Source organism: Protopterus annectens, chromosome 6.part1 (assembly GCF_019279795.1).
Source record: "Protopterus annectens isolate FY-2018-M chromosome 6.part1, PAN1.0, whole genome shotgun sequence".
Lineage (NCBI taxonomy): Eukaryota > Metazoa > Chordata > Ceratodontiformes > Protopteridae > Protopterus > Protopterus annectens.
In genome coordinates, this window is record NC_056738.1 from 330957678 (window position 1) to 330977350 (window position 19673).

The 19673-nt window shown below is 40.7% G+C and overlaps 1 protein-coding gene across 1 annotated transcript in view; it reads left to right on the forward strand.

The window, feature by feature from the left end:
- The window catches only part of E4F1 (E4F transcription factor 1), a 483878-nt gene that overhangs the window by 324303 nt on the left and 139902 nt on the right, over nucleotides 1-19673 (forward strand). Inside the window, exons 9-10 of the mRNA XM_044075747.1 lie at nucleotides 9458-9506; nucleotides 10256-10473. Of these exons, the coding sequence (XP_043931682.1) occupies nucleotides 9458-9506; nucleotides 10256-10473 (267 nt within the window). The remainder of the gene's footprint in view (nucleotides 1-9457; nucleotides 9507-10255; nucleotides 10474-19673) is intronic.

Here is a 19673-nt window from a genome sequence, read left to right on the forward strand (position 1 = left end):
GAATGCTTTGCAGTTGTCCTTAGAATTAGTGGTGATTTTGTTTTTGTACCTAGCTTTGGAGAATCTTATAAGGGATCTCAGCTTCTTACTGAGGCTGACCAGGGAGCTCATCTATGTGTCCTGTTCAGGATAATATGGTACAGGACCAAAATCTTGTTGTTGACTCCCTTTTGGTCTGGACAGCATTGTTGCTCCTTCTGTTTCACCTGACCAGGGAAAATCATCACATGTTACCTCGCAGGATGGATTTCCTCACCCAGGACAAAGACTCTCTCATTCATCCTCTCTACTCACCCAACATTTGACTATTTGGGTGATAGGGTTTTGATTCCTTTTTGAAAGCAATTTTCTTAGGATATGCTTCAGGTTTTTGCCGGAGGCTAGAAGACCCACTACTAGAAAATCCTGTGTTGCTAAATGGAAAAGCTTTTATATCTGATGTCACGAGTATGTACAGATCCCCTTTTCTGTGGGCATCTGTACTGTTCTTTCTTTTTTCTGTGAGCTCCTCAATTCTGGTCTGGCATACTCCTCTGTTAAACCTTATTTGTCGCCACTTTTGCTTGTGTGCCTTTGAATCCACTATTTTCATCAACAGTTTTTGAAAGACATCCTTCATATTAGGCCTCCAAGAAAGCCAACAACTCTTTCTTGGGACCTATTACTTATTTACATTTAAGACTGTTTTGTTACTGGCTCTTAATTCTACCATGAGAGTCTCTGAACTCAGGCCCTCATGGCAGTCCCTCATTTGCTGTTTTTCACAGAGACAGAGTTTCTCTTCAAACCAGTCCTCCCTTTATGCCTAAAGTGGTTAATGACTTGTCATTAAATCAGTTCATTTATTTTTATTTTTTTCATGGTAAGCAGATTTCTTATTCAGTTTGTGCTCATTCATCAGGGCAATGGCTTCTTCTGGTGCTTTTTTAAGGGTCTCGGTGCTAGATCCCTTATGGAAGCTGAAACTTTGTCTTCTGTACACATTTTTATTTAACAGTACAAATTAGATGTGGTTTCTAGGGGCCAGAGATGGTTTTGCCAGGACCATCATTAATGGTTTCTTGGAGGGCTCCTATCCTGTCCAATAGCTTTTGAACTCTCCTTTGGTAAGGAATACTACTACAGCGATAAGTAATATTCCTTACACAACTGTACTGCGTCCTTCCATATCACTGTTACAGTATTTTGTCCGTCACTCCTTCCCCAGATGTATGGCTGTCCTTCGCAGGACATCCCTTTGATAAGGAGTACTGCAATAGTGAAAACTAGGACATCTATTCAGGTATATAGGCATTTAGAGACAACTACCTCTGGGAATGTTTGGGTTATCAAAAAGTAGTAGAGAATCATCAGACAACCTATGTAGAAGATTATGTAGGAATGAGAAGTGTACTAATTGGTGAGCAGCTATTGAATGGAACAGACTACCAAATTACATTAAAGTAAGTGCTACTTTAGATATTTTTAAGAACAGTCTGGACAGTTGTTACAGGAGAAAGTGTTTTGGTATATTGGCAGGCTAGAAGGGCATTAATTCCCGTGCTTGAAATATCTGTGTGTATGTATTTTGTAGTTTTCTTTTATATTTATCTGCATATCATATACGTTTTTCTATCTGTTCTGATTCCTAAGGTTTATTATTTGCAATAGTGTATGATAGAACCTGGTCTTTTCTGATAATGAGTGTTGTTTCAATCACGTCTGTCTAAGTATTTTTGTTAATCTCTTCCTTCTATATTATTCTAACAATGACACTTATTAATCTTAATTGCTGTATAGTTTTAGTGCTTTCATGATGACATTTGATTTCTTCCCTTCCTTTCCCTTAATGCTGTGTGTTTTTGTGGTTAGACTTTATCGGTCATTAATTTAGCTGCACAGTAATATATCCGATTTACTTCTGTTGTAGCACATGAATCTCTATGGACAGTCCTAATTATTGTGTTCATTTGTTTTACCAAACTGCAATCATTTTGGGTCTTATTATCTTTCTGTAATCTATTTCTTTCATTGATCTTAATGTGTCTGTCCATTTCTATTAAATCAAGCAACTTTTGCCGTAGATCATTTTCTTCTGAGTTGAGGGCATATTCATTGTTCTCTGTTTCTTGTGGGCATTCTAACTGTGGCATATTCTTTTCAGCTGAATCCTGTGTCATCCGTTGCTTTTTCATCTGAGAACTCTCTGGCCTTTCACTCAATAACACTGACTGCGTCAGACTTACCACTGTTTCCTACTCTTCCCTTACTGTACAATTCCAACTGAACTTTAGTACTGCAGAGTATCTTCTTGTGGCAAGTTATCAGATGCTTCCCGTTACACCTTTTTCTCCTTAATTTGTGGATTCATCATGCCATCATACTGTGACATTACCAGGGTTGGACTTTCTACAAAGTCCTTCACTTAGCAGGTAATCCTTAACTTCTGTCTCTCTTTCTTTAACTTCTCCATTACTAATCCTATTTTCTACTTTTCCCCTTTGTTTTCTTATTTTTTTTTGTATTGCAAAATTTTCTATATCTTTGGAGCTGATTTTTTGTATTGATTAGTTTGACTTTCTCTTTTGCATCAATATTGCATCATATCAGACTTCTCTTTCTTTCACATGTCCATTTTTTTTATACCTTTCAAAAATCTGTAGGTTTTGTTCTTTATATTTTTACACTTTGTCGCTTCTTTTTCCAAATGGCGGATCTGTTGTGTTAAGGAACACAAATTTGCATTTGAAGCTATTGATAGGTTGTCCTGGGAAGTGTTTTTCTTTCCTCTAACTTCTTTCTTAGTCATTTTAAATATTTTCTTTCTGGAAATTCTAGGCTTCTTGCATAATAGTAACTATATAATATCTTCCTGATCCTCAGTAGTCCACTCTGTCATCTTTATGGCTCTTTTTTTGGCCTGTCTGTTTTTTTGGTGGAGTACTATTATTACCTTCTACAACTCTGAACCTGGCCTTAGCCCATTCTTGGAATATTTCCAGGTCTTGAGGTTTCTGCACTGTCATTTTTTCCAGTCCTTGGCACCAGCTGTGCATTTCAAGATCGGGCACTTTTTATCACAGGATTTGTTAACCCAGCTGTCTTTTTTATTTTTAGCGTACTTCTGTCTATGTTAATATGCTATATATATCAGTGTTGTCTTAGTGAGATTTTGTAAAAACAGGGTCCACCTCATGAAGATACTCACCAACCACTTGAAGATGAATTCAAGTACAGCAATAAAACTCTCCCTTCCTTGCTGATTTTATCACCTCTCCACTCAGACCAGGACAGGTCATGAAATGATAATTGAGATGTTTCATAGTTAGTCATCAGAACTGACAGACTTATGCCTGTAGGTACTGCAGTGGTGTGCATGTATGTTACACAAATGCACTTTATAAGCACTTACACGAGTGCATGGATCGTGCTATCCCTAACAGAACCAAGATGCTATTCTCCAAAAAATGAAGCCAATTTGGTGGTCCCCTGCCATAAACAAACTCTGCCAACAGAAGAAAGGAACTGTTGCAAAAAAGAGTAAAATCCCATGTTTGGAGGAACTCCCTGGTCAGCCTCAGTAAGAAGCTGAGATCCCTAATAAAATCCTCCAAAGCTAGTTACGAAAACAAAATCACCACTGATTCTAAAGACAACCACAAAGCACTCTATAGCTATGTCAAGAACCTCAATGGCAACACTCAGATCTGCTATGAGTTACAGCACAATGGCACTAAATATACAGAACCAACTGATATTGCCAACATCCTGGCAGACAGGTTCAGTGCTAACTTTACCCCCCCCTCTCACCCCCTAAAGGACCCATCTCTTTGCTGGAAGAATGCAAAGTTCCTGTAATCACGGCCGCACAGGTAAAAACAACACTCTCCAAAGCCAAGAACACAGCATTTGTGGGACCTGACAACATCCCAGGCTGCGTTCTACATGAACTACAGAACGAACTGGCACCCCAACTAAGTACCATGTTCAGTCATAGCCTCACCTCAGGCTTTGTGCCCACTGAATGGCGCACAGCAACGGTTATCCCACTCCACAAAGGGGGAGCCACCACAGACCCCGGGAACTACCGCCCCATTAGCCTGATGAGCCTGGTCTGCAAGGCTATGGAACTTATATACAAAGACATTGGTAATCTCCAAATTCTGGACCCTACCCAAACTCTGGACCCTACCCAGTTCAGGTTTGTAAAAGGCAGATAATTTCTCCTAAACCTGATAGACTTCTTTGAAACAGTCACCAAAGCTGTAGACGAGGGTAAGGTGGTTCACACAACCTATCTAGATCTTGCCAAGGCTTTCAACACCATCCCCCTCTCTGGAATTATAGATAAACTCACTAAACTAGGTATAAATCCCTATGTCACAAGATGGGTTGCCAACTGGCTCACTGACAGAACCCACACTGTGAAAGTAGCAGACTCCACATCTGACTTCAGACCAGTGACAAGTGGAGTACCACAGGGTTCAGTCCTGGGTCCTCTATTGTTTGGTATCTACTTCTCTGAAGTGCAGGCTAACATCGAAGGTCTTTGGCTAACAAAGTTCACAGATGACTGCAAACTAGGAGCCATAATTGAAACTCCTAACAATGTGGACATTCTACAAAAGGGCCTCACTGAGTCGATGCCTGGTGTCAAAGCCATGACCTCAAGCTCAATGCTTCAGTGCATTGTCATCCTCTTTGGTAAAAACTCTGTACCCATGAACTACCACATAGGCGGTATTCTACTTAACACCGAAAGTGTGATAAGAGACCTTGGGACACAGGTGGACAGTAGTCTCCCCTGTGATAAATCACATCGCCACAGTAGTCAGGAAATCCTTCTATGTGGCACACCTCATCACAAAAGATTTCTCATCCAGGAAAAAAGAGACCATTGTTCCCCTCTGCTCATCACTCATTAGACCCATTATAGAGTACAACGCCCCTTTTGGTATGTACCTCACAAGACATCTATAACTTGATAGGCCGCAGAAGTACCTCACAAAGATGACCGGGCTCAAACAAATGCCCAGCACAGACCGTCTCAAAAAACTCTCTGCCTAACATACAAAGCTATGTCAAACCCAGAGCTGTTGGACATGCTCCACTTAAAGAAATCCCAATCCCTCCAAGCTACATGCTCTAGGGACCTAAACCTGGTCACCACAATAAACAGAACATGCTGGAGGGATAGATTCCTGTCCCAGAGACTCCCCATACTCTGGAACAAACTACCTATCTATATCAAACAAAGCTCCTCATTAGCACTCTTCAAGAAAAATCTTGATAATTGGATGGGAAATAAGAAATTCATCCCGGGGATCACTTCTGTGGCTCTGCTCGACAGTGGCACACGAAAATAATTTTCTTGAATGGCAAAAGCCAGGCTACCTTTTTGGCTAGGTTTATATAGGCCCTAGGGCCAATAGCCTAGTACCTACCTGTGAATATATATATATATATATATATATATATATATATATATATATATATATATATATATATATATATGTATATATATATATATATATATATATATATATATATATATATATATATATATATATATATATATATATATATATAACTTCAGGAATGCATGGATCATGCAATCCCAAATAAAACCAAGACCCAGTCCTCCAAAGGCAGACATCCTGTCTGGTGGACCCCAGCCATAAACAAGCTATACAATAGAAGGAGGAAGCTACTACATGATGAGCAAAATCCCAAAAAGGGAAGGCATCTCTGATCAGTATTAGCAAAAAACTACTGGCACTCATAAAATCGTCTAAGGCCAGCTTCGAGAAAAAAATTGCACAGGACACTAAGGATAATCACAAGGCTTTCATTAGTTATGTTAGGAACCTGGGTGGGAATTCCCAGATATGCTCAGAATTAGTCCAAAATGACAATAAATACACCGAACCCACAGACACTGCCAACACCCTAGCTGACAGGTTCAGCGCAAACTTCCCCCCCGCTCCCCACCAAAAGGGCAAATATCTATCCTAGCAGAGTGCTGCCTCCCTGACATCTCAGATGCTCAGGTAAGAGCCGCCCTCTCCAAAGCAAAAAACACAGCATCAATGGGACCAGACGGTGTCCTGGGCTGCATCCTACATGAACTCCAAGAAGAGCTAAACCCAAACATAAAACTACTGTTCAATCTCAGCCTTACTACAGGATATGTACCCAAAGAGTGGCGTGCAGCAACAGTGGTCCCTCTCCACAAAGGTGGTGCCTCAACGGATCCTGGAAACTATCGCCCCATAAGCCTGACTAGCTTGGTCTGCAAAGCTATGGAAAGGATCATCATGGACCTCATAAATAAAGATATTGGGGACCTACAGACACTGGATCCTACCCAGTTCAGCTTTGTTAAGGGCAGATCCTGCCTCTTAAACCTGGTCGATTTCTTTGAAACAGTCACCAAGGCCATTGACGAGGAGAAGGTGGTCCACACAGCCTACCTGGACCTCGCAAAAGCCTTCGATACAATACCCCACTCGGGCATTATAGATAAGCTCACCAGCTTAAATGTAAACCCCTATGTCACTAGATGGGTTGCAAACTGGCTCAAGGACAGAACCCACATGGTTAGAATTGCTGGAGCCATGTCAGACTCCAAACCAGTTACAAGTGGCGTCCCACAAGGCTCAGTCCTGGGAACTCTCTTGTTTGGTATATATTTCTCGGAGGTACAGGCCAACATGAAAGGACTGTGGCTGACCAAGTTCGCAGATGACTGCAAACTGGGCACCATAATCGACTCTCCAGCCGACACAAGCATCCTCCAAAAGGGCCTCATAGAAACAGACAACTGGTGCCAGAGCCATGGCCTCAAGCTAAACGCCAAAAAGTGTATAGTCATCTCCTTTGGCAAAAACAAAGTGCCCACAAATTACCACATAGGTGGTAATCCATTAAGTACAGAAGAAGTAATTAGGGACCTGGGGACCCAAGTTGATAGCAATCTCTCATTTGACAACCACGTATAAAGTGGTTAGAAAAACATTTTATATAGCCCACCTAATCATAAAAGGATTCACAACTAGATCAGGGGAGGTCATCGTGCCTCTACTCATCCCTCATCAGGCCCATAATTGAGTACAATGCCCCTTTTGGGATGTACCTTACCAGACACCTGCAGCAACTGGAAAGACCCCAAAAGTACCTCACCAAGAGGATCAAAGGGCTCAAACAGATGCCATATGCTGCCCGGTTAAAGAAACTCCAGCTCTACTCAGTGGCATACCGCCTGCTCAGAGGCGATCTGTGCCTGATGTATAAAGCCATGTCCAACCCGGAATTAATGAACATGCTGCACCTCAGAAAATCCAAATCCCATCGAGCTACATGCTCAAGAGACTTGAACCTCAGCACTGAAATAAATAGGACATGCTGGAGGGACAGATTCATAACCCAGAGGCTCCCTTCACTCTGGAATAAAATCCCAGTCCAGGTTAGGCAGAGTCCTTCATTGACTCTCTTCAAGAGGAATCTTGATGAGTGGATGGGAGATCGTAGGTTTACCCCGGGTATCACTTCTGTGTCACTGTTAGACAGAGGCACAGTATACTAACCTTGAAAAAGGGCATAGCAAAATTAATGTAAAATGGGTGGCGAAAGCCAAACACACTCTGGCTAGGCTTATAAATGCCCTAGGGCAGATAGCCTAGTATGAACCTATATATATGGGATCCGGACAGATGCTTGACTAGCATATGTCAGAATCACAAAACATCGAACACACATACACAAAAGCGCTTAACATCAACAAGCGCTTCCGTGTATGTGTGTCTGTTTCGTAGTGCAGGTAAGGAAAAATTCCCTTTTCCCCACTGTAGTGCGATCTCGGAGTGAGAATAATAAAGTAGGGGGGGTGTGAGGGGTACAGGGGGATGAAGCCCCCCTGCAGAAATGTAGATTTTTTTTGAACTACACATACACGGAAACGCTTTTTGATGTTAATGTCCTAGACCCATCTACACGTGTGTATATATATATATATATATATATATATATATATATATATATATATATATATATATATATATATGGTGCCCTTAAAAAAAAAAAGAAACTGCAGGAAAAGAGCGAATCTTGAACTTCGGTCTTTTTCCTTTAAATTTCTTTTTTTTTTTTTTTTTTTTTTTTTTTTTTGCAGGAGGGCAAGTTTCCCACACCTCATGAGTCCTTGAACATCTGTAACCTCCAAGATCAACATACCTTGGCATAAAGGGAATATTTTTAGAAAGGACCATCTTGGACTTAGTATATGTAAGTCCATTTTAATTTTTGCCCATTCAGTCTCTGAGTTTCAGGATTCACTGTCGCAGGTCCTGACTTTTGAAATGGTTATCTCTATATATCTAAATATATACATATATGTATACAGACTGTGTAAGAGAGAGTGTTTGGTTCTGCTGAGTACAAGGCACCCTCCCTACATAATGTTTGATTTGCCTTCTACATTTCTGAGTTCAACACCTTTCAAAAATCCATACTTCACAGTAATGGAGTGCTGATGACTGTTGGCTTATATTTCTTTCAAAACGGTATGTTTCATGTATATCAGCAGCGTATTCAGTTTTGCTGTGTATTGAATCTTCAGTGTTCTTTAGTTGAATGTGTATTTTATATGATGTTGTCTTTGATTGTGCTCATGTATACTGCTTGTTTTCAAACTCATGTAGCTTGTTACATTTTTCTCCCAGGCTGTGGTTTAGAATAATACAGGCTACTTGCCCAGTTAACAAGTGAATAAAAATAAAGGCTTGTTTGTTGTCGTATTTATTGAACTTTGCTGTGGCATTGCTTTGCAGAATAGCTAGCATCAATGTATTTTAGTTATTTGTATTGAAGATTATTTGTTTGTATTTTGCTAACTGGGTTGCCTTAGCCCATTTTTAGGGAAGGTCCAGGAAGAAACTTTCCTCAGCAGTACATATTTTGCACAAAGTATATGAGATGCGAATCATGACACGAGAAGTATATATTCGCAATAAGTAATAATGATAAATAATTCAGCAAGAAATGAGTATAACAATAAAAGGTGATTGACAACATTAGTGACCAAAAAAAGCAGTCACGAATATAGCATATAACTTGAGACAGACACACATATACCTGTAATGAAATTTGTTGCAATGAGTACTGATTTGTTAAGTACCTGTATATGTCAGATGATTGAGAAACAATAAAAACACAACATGTTGAGAGTTTAACTTGCCTGTCATTAGGTGGTGTTTTGTAACGTTGAGGGCTTTGTTACCACTGTTAAACTTGGACATCTGCTTTTGGTTTGACTAGGTGTCTGCAGACTCTTAAGTTCATTACCCAAATGGCAGTTCATGGTATGCTAATCAGATCAGTTAAATGCTTTCTAAGCTGTGCAAAGAGCTTGCATAACTACGTTTATTTTCAGGTGGATGGCAGTAATTCTGACATCTATCCTTGTTTTCACTCTGATCAGGTGTTTTCTGCACCAGGAACCCGTCAGCTGCACCATAAGGATCACAAGAGTAAGTGTGTATCCTGATGCTCTTTAAGTTTTATAATATTGTTTTCTATAACTTGCTCTTTAAGTTTTATAATATTGTTTTCTGTAACTTGCTCTTTAAGTTTTATAATATTGTTTTCTATATCTTTAAAAGAGAGTATTAGAAAGTAATGTAAATAAAAGCATAATCTTTAGTGTGCATGTGAAATAGTCCTTGTATCTCATACTGATGGGCAGTCACAAGTCATGTTTTCTGCTGGATTATGTTCAGTGACTTTGGTTCAGACTTAGTATTGGCTTGATCACCAAGCATTATACATAAAAAAAATTTAAATTAAAGCAGAAAATTGCAATGCCCACATTGAGCAAGTATTGTAAAACACTGTAAGCAAGCATTCAAGACTCAGGAAACTAAAACTCTGCTATTAATAAGGTACTTTTTACATTGGTGTTGCCACTGATTTACAAACACTTGTGGAGCAAGAAAAATAAAGTAATGCAGATCTCCGGATGCTGTCGGGTGACTAGCAGAAAAGGTGCTGCATCTTGCTTAAATAATAACACAGTAATGCATAAGATGACAGTGTTTTCACATTTGTAGACTAAGTTATAAATGAATCGGCTTAAAAGAAAATAAGCTGGTCATTAATAAAATAGACCAGAAGCATAGCTAGTATTGTAAACTGTTAACTAAGCAAATGTAACCTATGAAGTAGGCTGTCATGAAGTCTTGCTGCCATCTATATTTGTAATTATCATTTCCTTTATGAGGTTACAGACCATTTAATTGCCTGCTTTGTGGAAAAGAGTTTATAACTGGGTACCTTTTGAAGAAGCACATGAGCACACATTTTAGTGAACGTCGTTTCAAGTGCGGTGAGTGTGGCAAACTGTACAAGACTGTTGCACATGTACGAGAACATATGAAAGCCCACTCAGATGAGCGACCATATCCATGTCAGAAATGTGGAAAGAGGTACAAAACGAAGGTAAGAAGTTTTACTCCCTTTTGTATGTCTCTTAACTGTTGTTTGTTCTTCATTCTTTGTCCTTTATTTTCATGTTTTTTGACAACATTATGACAACATTTTGACAACATTATGGTGTTATTGTAATAATGTTTTTGACACTTTTCAAAATCAGGATAATGTTTAATATGATGTGATGGTGGAAGGAGGCAATTTCAGGTATCTTTATTGAGGTGTATCAGATATGTAGCTGCTGCTTCCTGTCCATCTACCCAATTTACCCAATAACCTATTAAGGTCCCCCTATAGATTCACATCTCATGACTCAGTAGGGTCAGTTATTCAGTGAGTCCGTAACTCCATGTAAAAGTACTTCTGTAGAAGCAGGTTGAAGTGAATCCCCCATTTACATCTTGTAGCCTTTCCACGTCCTTGTGTACGAGTCCCCCCCATTTCTTTTGTAATACATTTTACCACTATGTTATATTCTTGCAGTCATTCTTCCTGTCCTGAATTCCATTGTGAATCAACCTAGTAATTTCAGATGCTGCTTGTACTTCTTTTTGTCTAGCCCCTTGATGGGCTTTGTAGCCTTTCATTGGATGCTTTCCAGTTGTTTTCTATCTTTTTCTGTGTAGGGATTTTAGTAACCCTTCCTATATGGGTCTATATTAAAAGATAACAAAGTTTTTACAGAACCCTAACATCCAGACCCTTTGGATTTTCCACCCCTCCCCTGGAGATCCAACAGAATTCGGAACCAGAAACCTGTCTATTACAATCAACATCATTATTACAGGGGGAATCCCAGATATTAGTCAATACAGATTCCAATTTTGGAATCAAACACTACGGTAATATTTTTGAATACAGTAATTATAAGATTTTTAATTATAGTGCTGAAGTAATTAACCTGGATTATTTTAAATTGTTTTTCAAAGGTTTTAAATATATACCTATTAGAAAAGGTAACATTCCCCAGGCTATAATTGATATGAAGTTGTTTTTACATAAAAGGAACTTGGCCTTGGTGGTGGCAGATTCACAACCTGTACATGGACAGTCCATTTTGAAGAGAAAAAGTATCTACAACCCAACTCTTCACCCACAGCTTAAAAACTTAGAAATTATCATGGAAAGGGAGATCAGGAAAACTATTAATACACACAGGATAAATTCAAACCTTTCAAAGGATGAGAAATTGGTGCTGAACCAACTTACCAACAATATGTCTTTAAGAATTATGCAACCAGATAAAGGAGGGGGTACAGTTTTAATGGACTATATTTTTATCACTTGTAATCTAAAATGAAAGATATGCTATTAGACTCCATTCAAAATATTCCAAGGCTTCAATTAATGAGGTAAATATAGCTCACTCTAAAATTGCTTTGCTTTTAAATGATTTGTTATTGGAAGAATCTATAGATTTGGATACTTTTAATTTTTTGTACAATAGACACCCCAGGACACCCTCAGTTTTTGGTATTCCGAAGGTCCATAAGGATCCTTCCAACATACCTTTAAGACTTATAGTTTCCTCAGAGGGGTCTATGACTGCTCCCTTAGCCAAGTATTTAGATGTAAAATTGAAACCCCTCTCCAACCAGGGGATTACCATCTTGAAGGATTCATGGGATTTTTTTGAGACATATAAAACCTGAACTTTTCCATTCCAACCTATTGTTTGTTACCTTGGATATAGTTGACCTTTTTGGTTCTATTCCTCATGAAACAGGTCTTTTATGGCTGGAGGAAAGCATGAGAGAGAGTGGTAATTTTGGTTCTAATGATTTCAACACCTGTCTGTTGCTTATGGAGACAGTACTTAAAAACAATTTTATGTTTTTTGAGGGTGAATTTTTTAAACAGGAAAGAGGGGTAGCTATGGGGGCAAAATGTGCCCTACTTATGCAAACATTGTTTTGTCTTGGTGGGAGAAACTATTTGTTACCAACAGTGAGTTTTCCCATTGTTGGTGTTTATATAAACGTTTCCTGGATATGATATTGTTATTTTTTGGCAGGATTCCTATGAAAGATTTCTAGAATTTCTCACATACCTCAAAGGAACCACTGATTTTTTTGATTTTACACATTCTTTTAACAATAGTGAACTAGTTTATTTGGATATTTCCTTGACCAAACTTGACCACTCTTTTTCTTCCAAAGTTTATAGGAAAAACTTGTAATTCTGGTTCATCTGATGACTGATGGCTGTCCTTTAGAAAGAACTCAAATCTTTGTTTTGGTAACCATTTAATATCGAGACCTGCTTGAAAGTCCAGTAATGTGGTTGAAGGGAGAAATTTGAACTTTAAGTTCAAGATGGACTTAACCGAAAAATTCTTTTCTCTGTGGTGGTTCAGGCGATGAGGGCTTTCCCTCCATTCGGGAGGGCTTTGAAGGGCTTGTCCCTGAAAAAGTAAATAAGAAGTGATTTCAGTATTCTCTCATTTCCTGCATTTCTGGATTTTTTTTCAGTGTGTCAGCACAGCATTACAAGTGAGAACTTTGGGAGCCCTTTCCTTTAGGATCCTCTCCATCACCTTCCCTTGTCAGTCATCTAAGTGGTTCTGATTACATCCCTCACCAGAAGGTTTGAATTAAGCAGTTTCCTTTATGTATTACCCATTGGACAAAGATGCGTTAAAAGATGTCTGTTTTGGGTTTTTCAATGTACCTTCAGGTGTTTCAGTCCCTTGACAGGAAATCTCATCAGGTTGGTGCTTTACTACTTTTCTTATCAGCTCCTTCTCTACACTGTCCCTGTGGTGGTCTCCTCTGTGGCACCCTATGTTCTTGCATCTGGCATAGAACCTTTTTTTTGCTTTTGTGGACATGAGTTGAAGAACTTGTTAACTACTTTTTGATCCTTGTTGTCCAATGTTTCTAGTGTCATTGATTTATTGAAGTTTTGTTCCCTTGTTCCTTTGATGAGCATCTGAAAAATGATTTTCCTGCTTTACCCTCTGGCAGGTTTTAGAAGCGAAACTTTGATCTCCTCTGTTTTTTGGAACAACCTTGCTTTGTATTAACTAGCTTGCATAATTACCTCCGTTGTTCCCAGTGTATGAATCTTGCTTCATTCACCCGAGTGCTCTCTTGAAACCTCCGTTTTCCCAGTGTATGAATATGCTTCATTTATATGCTTCTCTTGTATCCTTTGCTTATGTATAATCCTGCTTATTTACCCATTTACCCAGAGTGCTTTTGTACCTCCGTTGCATCCAGTGTATCAGTATGCTTCATTTAGAGTGCTTTCTTGTATCTTTCTACCGGTATATGAATCCTGCTTCATTATACCGAGTGCTTTTTGCCTCCGTTTCTTCCCATATATGAATCTCTTCATTTAAATGCTGTCTTGTTCGTTCTTCCCTGTGTATGAATCATGCTTCATTTACCCAGAGTGCTCTCTTGTGCCATTATTCAGTTTGCCATGAAGAATCAGTCAGTCATCATTTCTTTGTTGAGTCCCACCCAGGCAATTTCTAGATCATCCATCTTCTCTTGGTACTTGGTCTGTACCCTTATTTGGTTCTCCTGAGTGAACTTTTTGTTGTTCCTGGTCATTATTGCTCACTTTCATCACTCTATTTGGTTTTTGTTCTGTATTAAAAGACCAAAGGGGTGTTTCAGTGAACACCTCTTGGTTGACATGTAATGAGCAAATGCACTAAAGTGTGAACGCTCAAAACAGCAATTTATTTCCCTGGGAAAGAAATCGCTTGGCCATCCCTGTGTGTTTGCCCCTTTCCTCACTGTAGTGCGATATCGGAGTTGGTATATTTAGTTAGGGAGGGTGTGGGGGGTGAAGCTCCCCACGTTGTTATGTTTTAAAGTGTGTGTGTGTGTGTGTGTGTGTGTGTGTGTGTGTGTGTGTGTGTGTGTGTGTGCTAGCGGTTTCTTTCCCAGGGAAAAAAAAACGCTGTTTTGAGCGTTCGCACTTTAGTGCATTCATTCATTATGTGTCAACCAAGAGGTGTTCGCTGAAACATCTCTTCGGTCTTTTAATATAGACCCTTCCTTTATACCAAATGCAGTGTCTCCAAAATGCACGAGAGACGTGGAATATAATCTTCCTCTTCTCTGTGTCTCACAGTATACAAAACACCACTTTATTGGTTTTGGCACTCTTATGTGTTTGTACTTCTTGGTCTATGGTCAAGGTAATGATACACCCAGGTCCTTTTCACTGAAGCATCCGAGTTTTCCTCAGCTTTTTTGTGACTCTTGCTTTGCTGTATTTAAAATGCAATACATTCTACTTGTTTGTACTGATCTTCAGTTACACATCACTTCCCACTTGTAAAGGATTTGGAGATTCCTTTTCATCCATTTTTCTCCATGCAGGATGGTATACCTGATCATAATGTTGCCCGCAGGTACATTCAGTCTGCTAATTATTCCCTGTGACATACCTGAAATGAACTTGATAGAGTGTGGGCCTCAGCAATAGCTTTATGAAACTCCACTGATGGCTTTACTTGTTCTTAGCATTCTCCTCTAACATACACTGAGGTTTCCTTCTCCACCCATTTATTAAGTTTGTGCCCCACACCAACACTTTCATTTTCATAAGTAACTTTCAACGTAGTGCCAAGTTAAAGGCTGTAATAGTTCAGTTAGATGACACTTTGCAGCACCTCATCTGGCAGTGCTGTAATACCATCGGAGAACTGCAGGTGCTGTGTAATTGCTAGGTGTTCCTTACAGTGAAACCTTGCTGGTTTCAGTCCTGATGACTGATGGCTGTCCTTTAGAAAGAACTCAAATCTTTCTTTTGGTAACCATTTGAAATATCGAGACCTGCTTGATCAAGTCCAGTAATGTGGACATTGAATGGAGAAAATTTGAACTTTAAGTCCAAGATGGACATTCGTAAGAATATTCCCTTTTCTCTGTGGTGCAAGTTCAGGCGATGAGGGCTTATCCTTCCAGATCGGGGGAGGGGCTTTGAGGGGCTTGTCCCCCTGAAAAAAGTAAAGAAGAAGAGTGATGTTCAGTATTCTCTCATTTCCTGCATTTCTGGACTTTTTTTTCAGTGTGTCAGCACTCAGCATTACAAGTGACAACATTCCGACAAGGAGCCCTTTCCTTTAGGATCCTCTCCATCACCTTCCCTTGTACCACTGTCATCTAAGTGGTTCTGATTACATCCCTCACCCCAGAAGGGGATGGCTAAAGCAGTTTCCTTTCATGTAGTTCACCCCATTGGACAAAGATACGTTAGAGATGTCTGTGTTTGGTTATTTCAAGGTACCTTCTAGGTGTTTCAGTCCCATGACAGGTATCTCATCAGGGTTGTGTGCTTTGTACAACTTTAATCTTATCAGCTCCTTCTCTACACTGTGCCTGTCAGGTGGTCAACATGTCCATCTGTTAGTACCCAGTGTTTTCTTCCCCTCCTGGCATGGTACCCTTTTTCCTTTGCTTTTGTGGACACTGAGTTGAAGAACTTGTTAACTACTTTCTGATGTCCTTGTTGTCTCTAATGTTTCTAGTGTCACTGATTTACCTGTGAAGTATTTTGTTCCTCTTGTTCCTTTTTGATGAGCATCTGAAAAATGATTTCCTTTCCTGCTTTACCCTCTGGACTAGGTTTTAGTCAACGTAATCTTTGATCTCCCTCTGTTTCTTGGAACAACCTTGCTTTGTATTAACTAGCTTGCCTTCTTCCCTCCGTTGCTTCCCAGTGTATGAATCCTGCTTCATTCACCCCGAGTGCTGTCTTGTACCTCCGTTGCTTCCCAGTATATGAATACTGCTTCATTTACCCCGAGTGTTCTCTTGTACCTCCGTTGCTTCCCAGTATATGAATACTGCTTCATTTACCCCGAGTGCTCTCTTGTGCCTCCGTTGCTTCCCAGTATATGAATACTGCTTCATTTACCCAGAGTGCTCTCTTGTGCCTCCGTTGCTTCCCAGTATATGAATACTGCTTCATTTACCCCGAGTGCTCTCTTGTGCCTCCGTTGCTTCCCAGTATATGAATACTGCTTCATTTACCCCGAGTGCTCTCTTGTACCTCCGTTGCTTCCCAGTATATGAATACTGCTTCATTTACCCCGAGTGCTCTCTTGTGCCTCCGTTGCTTCCCAGTATATGAATACTGCTTCATTTACCCCGAGTGCTCTCTTGTGCCTCCGTTGCTTCCCAGTATATGAATACTGCTTCATTTACCCCGAGTGCTCTCTTGTGCCTCCGTTGCTTCCCAGTATATGAATACTGCTTCATTTACCCCGAGTGCTCTCTTGTATCTCCGTTGCTTCCCAGTATATGAATACTGCTTCATTTACCCCGAGTGCTCTCTTGTATCTCCGTTGCTTCCCAGTATATGAATACTGCTTCATTTACCCCGAGTGCTCTCTTGTGCCTCTGTTGCTTCCCAGTATATGAATACTGCTTCATTTACCCAGAGTGCTCTCTTGTGCCTCCGTTGCTTCCCAGTATATGAATACTGCTTCATTTACAGTGCTCTCTTGTGCCTCCGTTGCTTCCCAGTATATGAATACTGCTTCATTTACCAGTGCTCTCTTGTGCCTCCGTTGCTTTAGTATATGAATACTGCTTCATTTACAGGTGCTCTCTTGTACCTCCGTTGCTTCCCAGTATATGAATACTGCTTCATTTACAGTGCTCTCTTGTGCCTCCGTTGCTTCCCAGTATATGAATACTGCTTCATTTACCCGAGTGCTCTCTTATTGCCTCCGTTGCTTCCCATTATATGAATACTGCTTCATTTACCCAGAGTGCTCTCTTGTGCCTCTGTTGCTTCCCAGTATATGAATACTGCTTCATTTACCCAGAGTGCTCTCTGCCTCCGTTGCTTCCCAGTATATGAATACTGCTTCATTTACCCAGAGTGCTCTCTTGTGCCTCCGTTGCTTCCCAGTATATGAATACTGCTTCATTTACCCAGAGTGCTCTCTTGTGCCTCCGTTGCTTCCCAGTATATGAATACTGCTTCATTTACCAGTGCTCTCTTGTTGCCTCATTGCTTCCCAGTATATGAATACTGCTTCATTTACCCCGAGTGCTCTCTTGTGCCTTTGTTGCTTCCCAGTATATGAATACTGCTTCATTTACCCCGAGTGCTCTCTTGTGCCTCCGTTGCTTCCCAGTATATGAATACTGCTTCATTTACCCCGAGTGCTCTCTTGTGCCTCCGTTGCTTCCCAGTATATGAATACTGCTTCATTTACCCCGAGTGCTCTCTTGTGCCTCCGTTGCTTCCCAGTATATGAATACTGCTTCATTTACCAGTGCTCTCTTGTGCCTCCGTTGCTTCCTAGTATATGAATACTGCTTCATTTACCCCGAGTGCTCTCTTGTGCCTCCGTTGCTTCCCAGTATATGAATACTGCTTCATTTACCAGTGCTCTCTTGTGCCTCCGTTGCTTCCCAGTATATGAATACTGCTTCATTTACCCCGAGTGCTCTCTTGTGCCTCCGTTGCTTCCCAGTATATGAATACTGCTTCATTTTACCAGTGCTCTCTTGTGCCTCCGTTGCTTCCCAGTATATGAATACTGCTTCATTTACCCCGAGTGCTCTCTTGTACCTCCTTTGCTTCCCAGTATATGAATACTGCTTCATTTACCCCGAGTGCTCTCTTGTATCTCCGTTGCTTCCCAGTATATGAATACTGCTTCATTTACCCCGAGTGCTCTCTTGTACCTCCGTTGCTTCCCAGTATATGAATACTGCTTCATTTACCCCGAGTGCTCTCTTGTACCTCCGTTGCTTCCCAGTATATGAATACTGCTTCATTTACCCCGCGTGCTCTCTTGTACCTCCGTTGCTCCACAGTATATGAATACTGCTTCATTTACCCCGAGTGCTCTCTTGTACCTCCGTTGCTTCCCAGTATATGAATACTGCTTCATTTACCCCGAGTGCTCTCTTGTACCTCCGTTGCTTCCCAGTATATGAATACTGCTTCATTTACCCCGAGTGCTCTCTTGTGCCTCCGTTGCTTCCCAGTATATGAATACTGCTTCATTTACCCTGAGTGCTCTCTTGTGCCTCCGTTGCTTCCCAGTATATGAATACTGCTTCATTTGCAGTGCTCTCTTGTGCCTCCGTTGCTTCCCAGTATATGAATACTGCTTCATTTACCCCGAGTGCTCTCTTGTGCCTCCGTTGCTTCCCAGTATATGAATACTGCTTCATTTACCGAGTGCTCTCTTGTGCCTCCGTTGCTTCCCAGTATATGAATACTGCTTCATTTACCAGTGCTCTCTTGTACCTCCGTTGCTTCCCAGTATATGAATACTGCTTCATTTACCCGAGTGCTCTCTTGTACCTCCGTTGCTTCCCAGTATATGAATACTGCTTCATTTACCCAGTGCTCTCTTGTACCTCCGTTGCTTCCCAGTATATGAATACTGCTTCATTTACCCAGAGTGCTCTCTTGTACCTCGTTGCTTTCCAGTATATGAATACTGCTTCATTTACCCAGGTGCTCTCTTGTACCTCCGTTGCTTCCCAGTATATGAATACTGCTTCATTTACCCAGTGCTCTCTTGTACCTCCGTTGCTTCCCAGTATATGAATACTGCTTCATTTACCCCGAGTGCTCTCTTGTGCCTCCGTTGCTTCCCAGTATATGAATACTGCTTCATTTACCAGTGCTCTCTTGTGCCTCCGTTGCTTCCCAGTATATGAATACTGCTTCATTTACCCCGAGTGCTCTCTTGTGCCTCCGTTGCTTCCCAGTATATGAATACTGCTTCATTTACCCCGAGTGCTCTCTTGTGCCTCCGTTGCTTTCCAGTATATGAATACTGCTTCATTTGCCCCGAGTGCTCTCTTGTACCTCCGTTGCTTCCCAGTATATGAATACTGCTTCATTTACCCCGAGTGCTCTCTTGTACCTCCGTTGCTTCCCAGTATATGAGTACTGCTTCATTTACCACGAGTGCTCTCTTGTACCGCCGTTGCTTCCCAGTATATGAGTACTGCTTCATTTACCACGAGTGCTCTCTTGTACCGCCGTTGCTTCCCAGTATATGAGTACTGCTTCATTTACCCCGAGTGCTCTCTTGTGCCTCCGTTGCTTCCCAGTATATGAATACTGCTTCATTTACCCCGAGTGCTCTCTTGTGCCTCCGTTGCTTCCCAGTATATGAATACTGCTTCATTTACCCCGAGTGCTCTCTTGTACCTCCGTTGCTTCCCAGTATATGAATACTGCTTCATTTACCCCGAGTGCTCTCT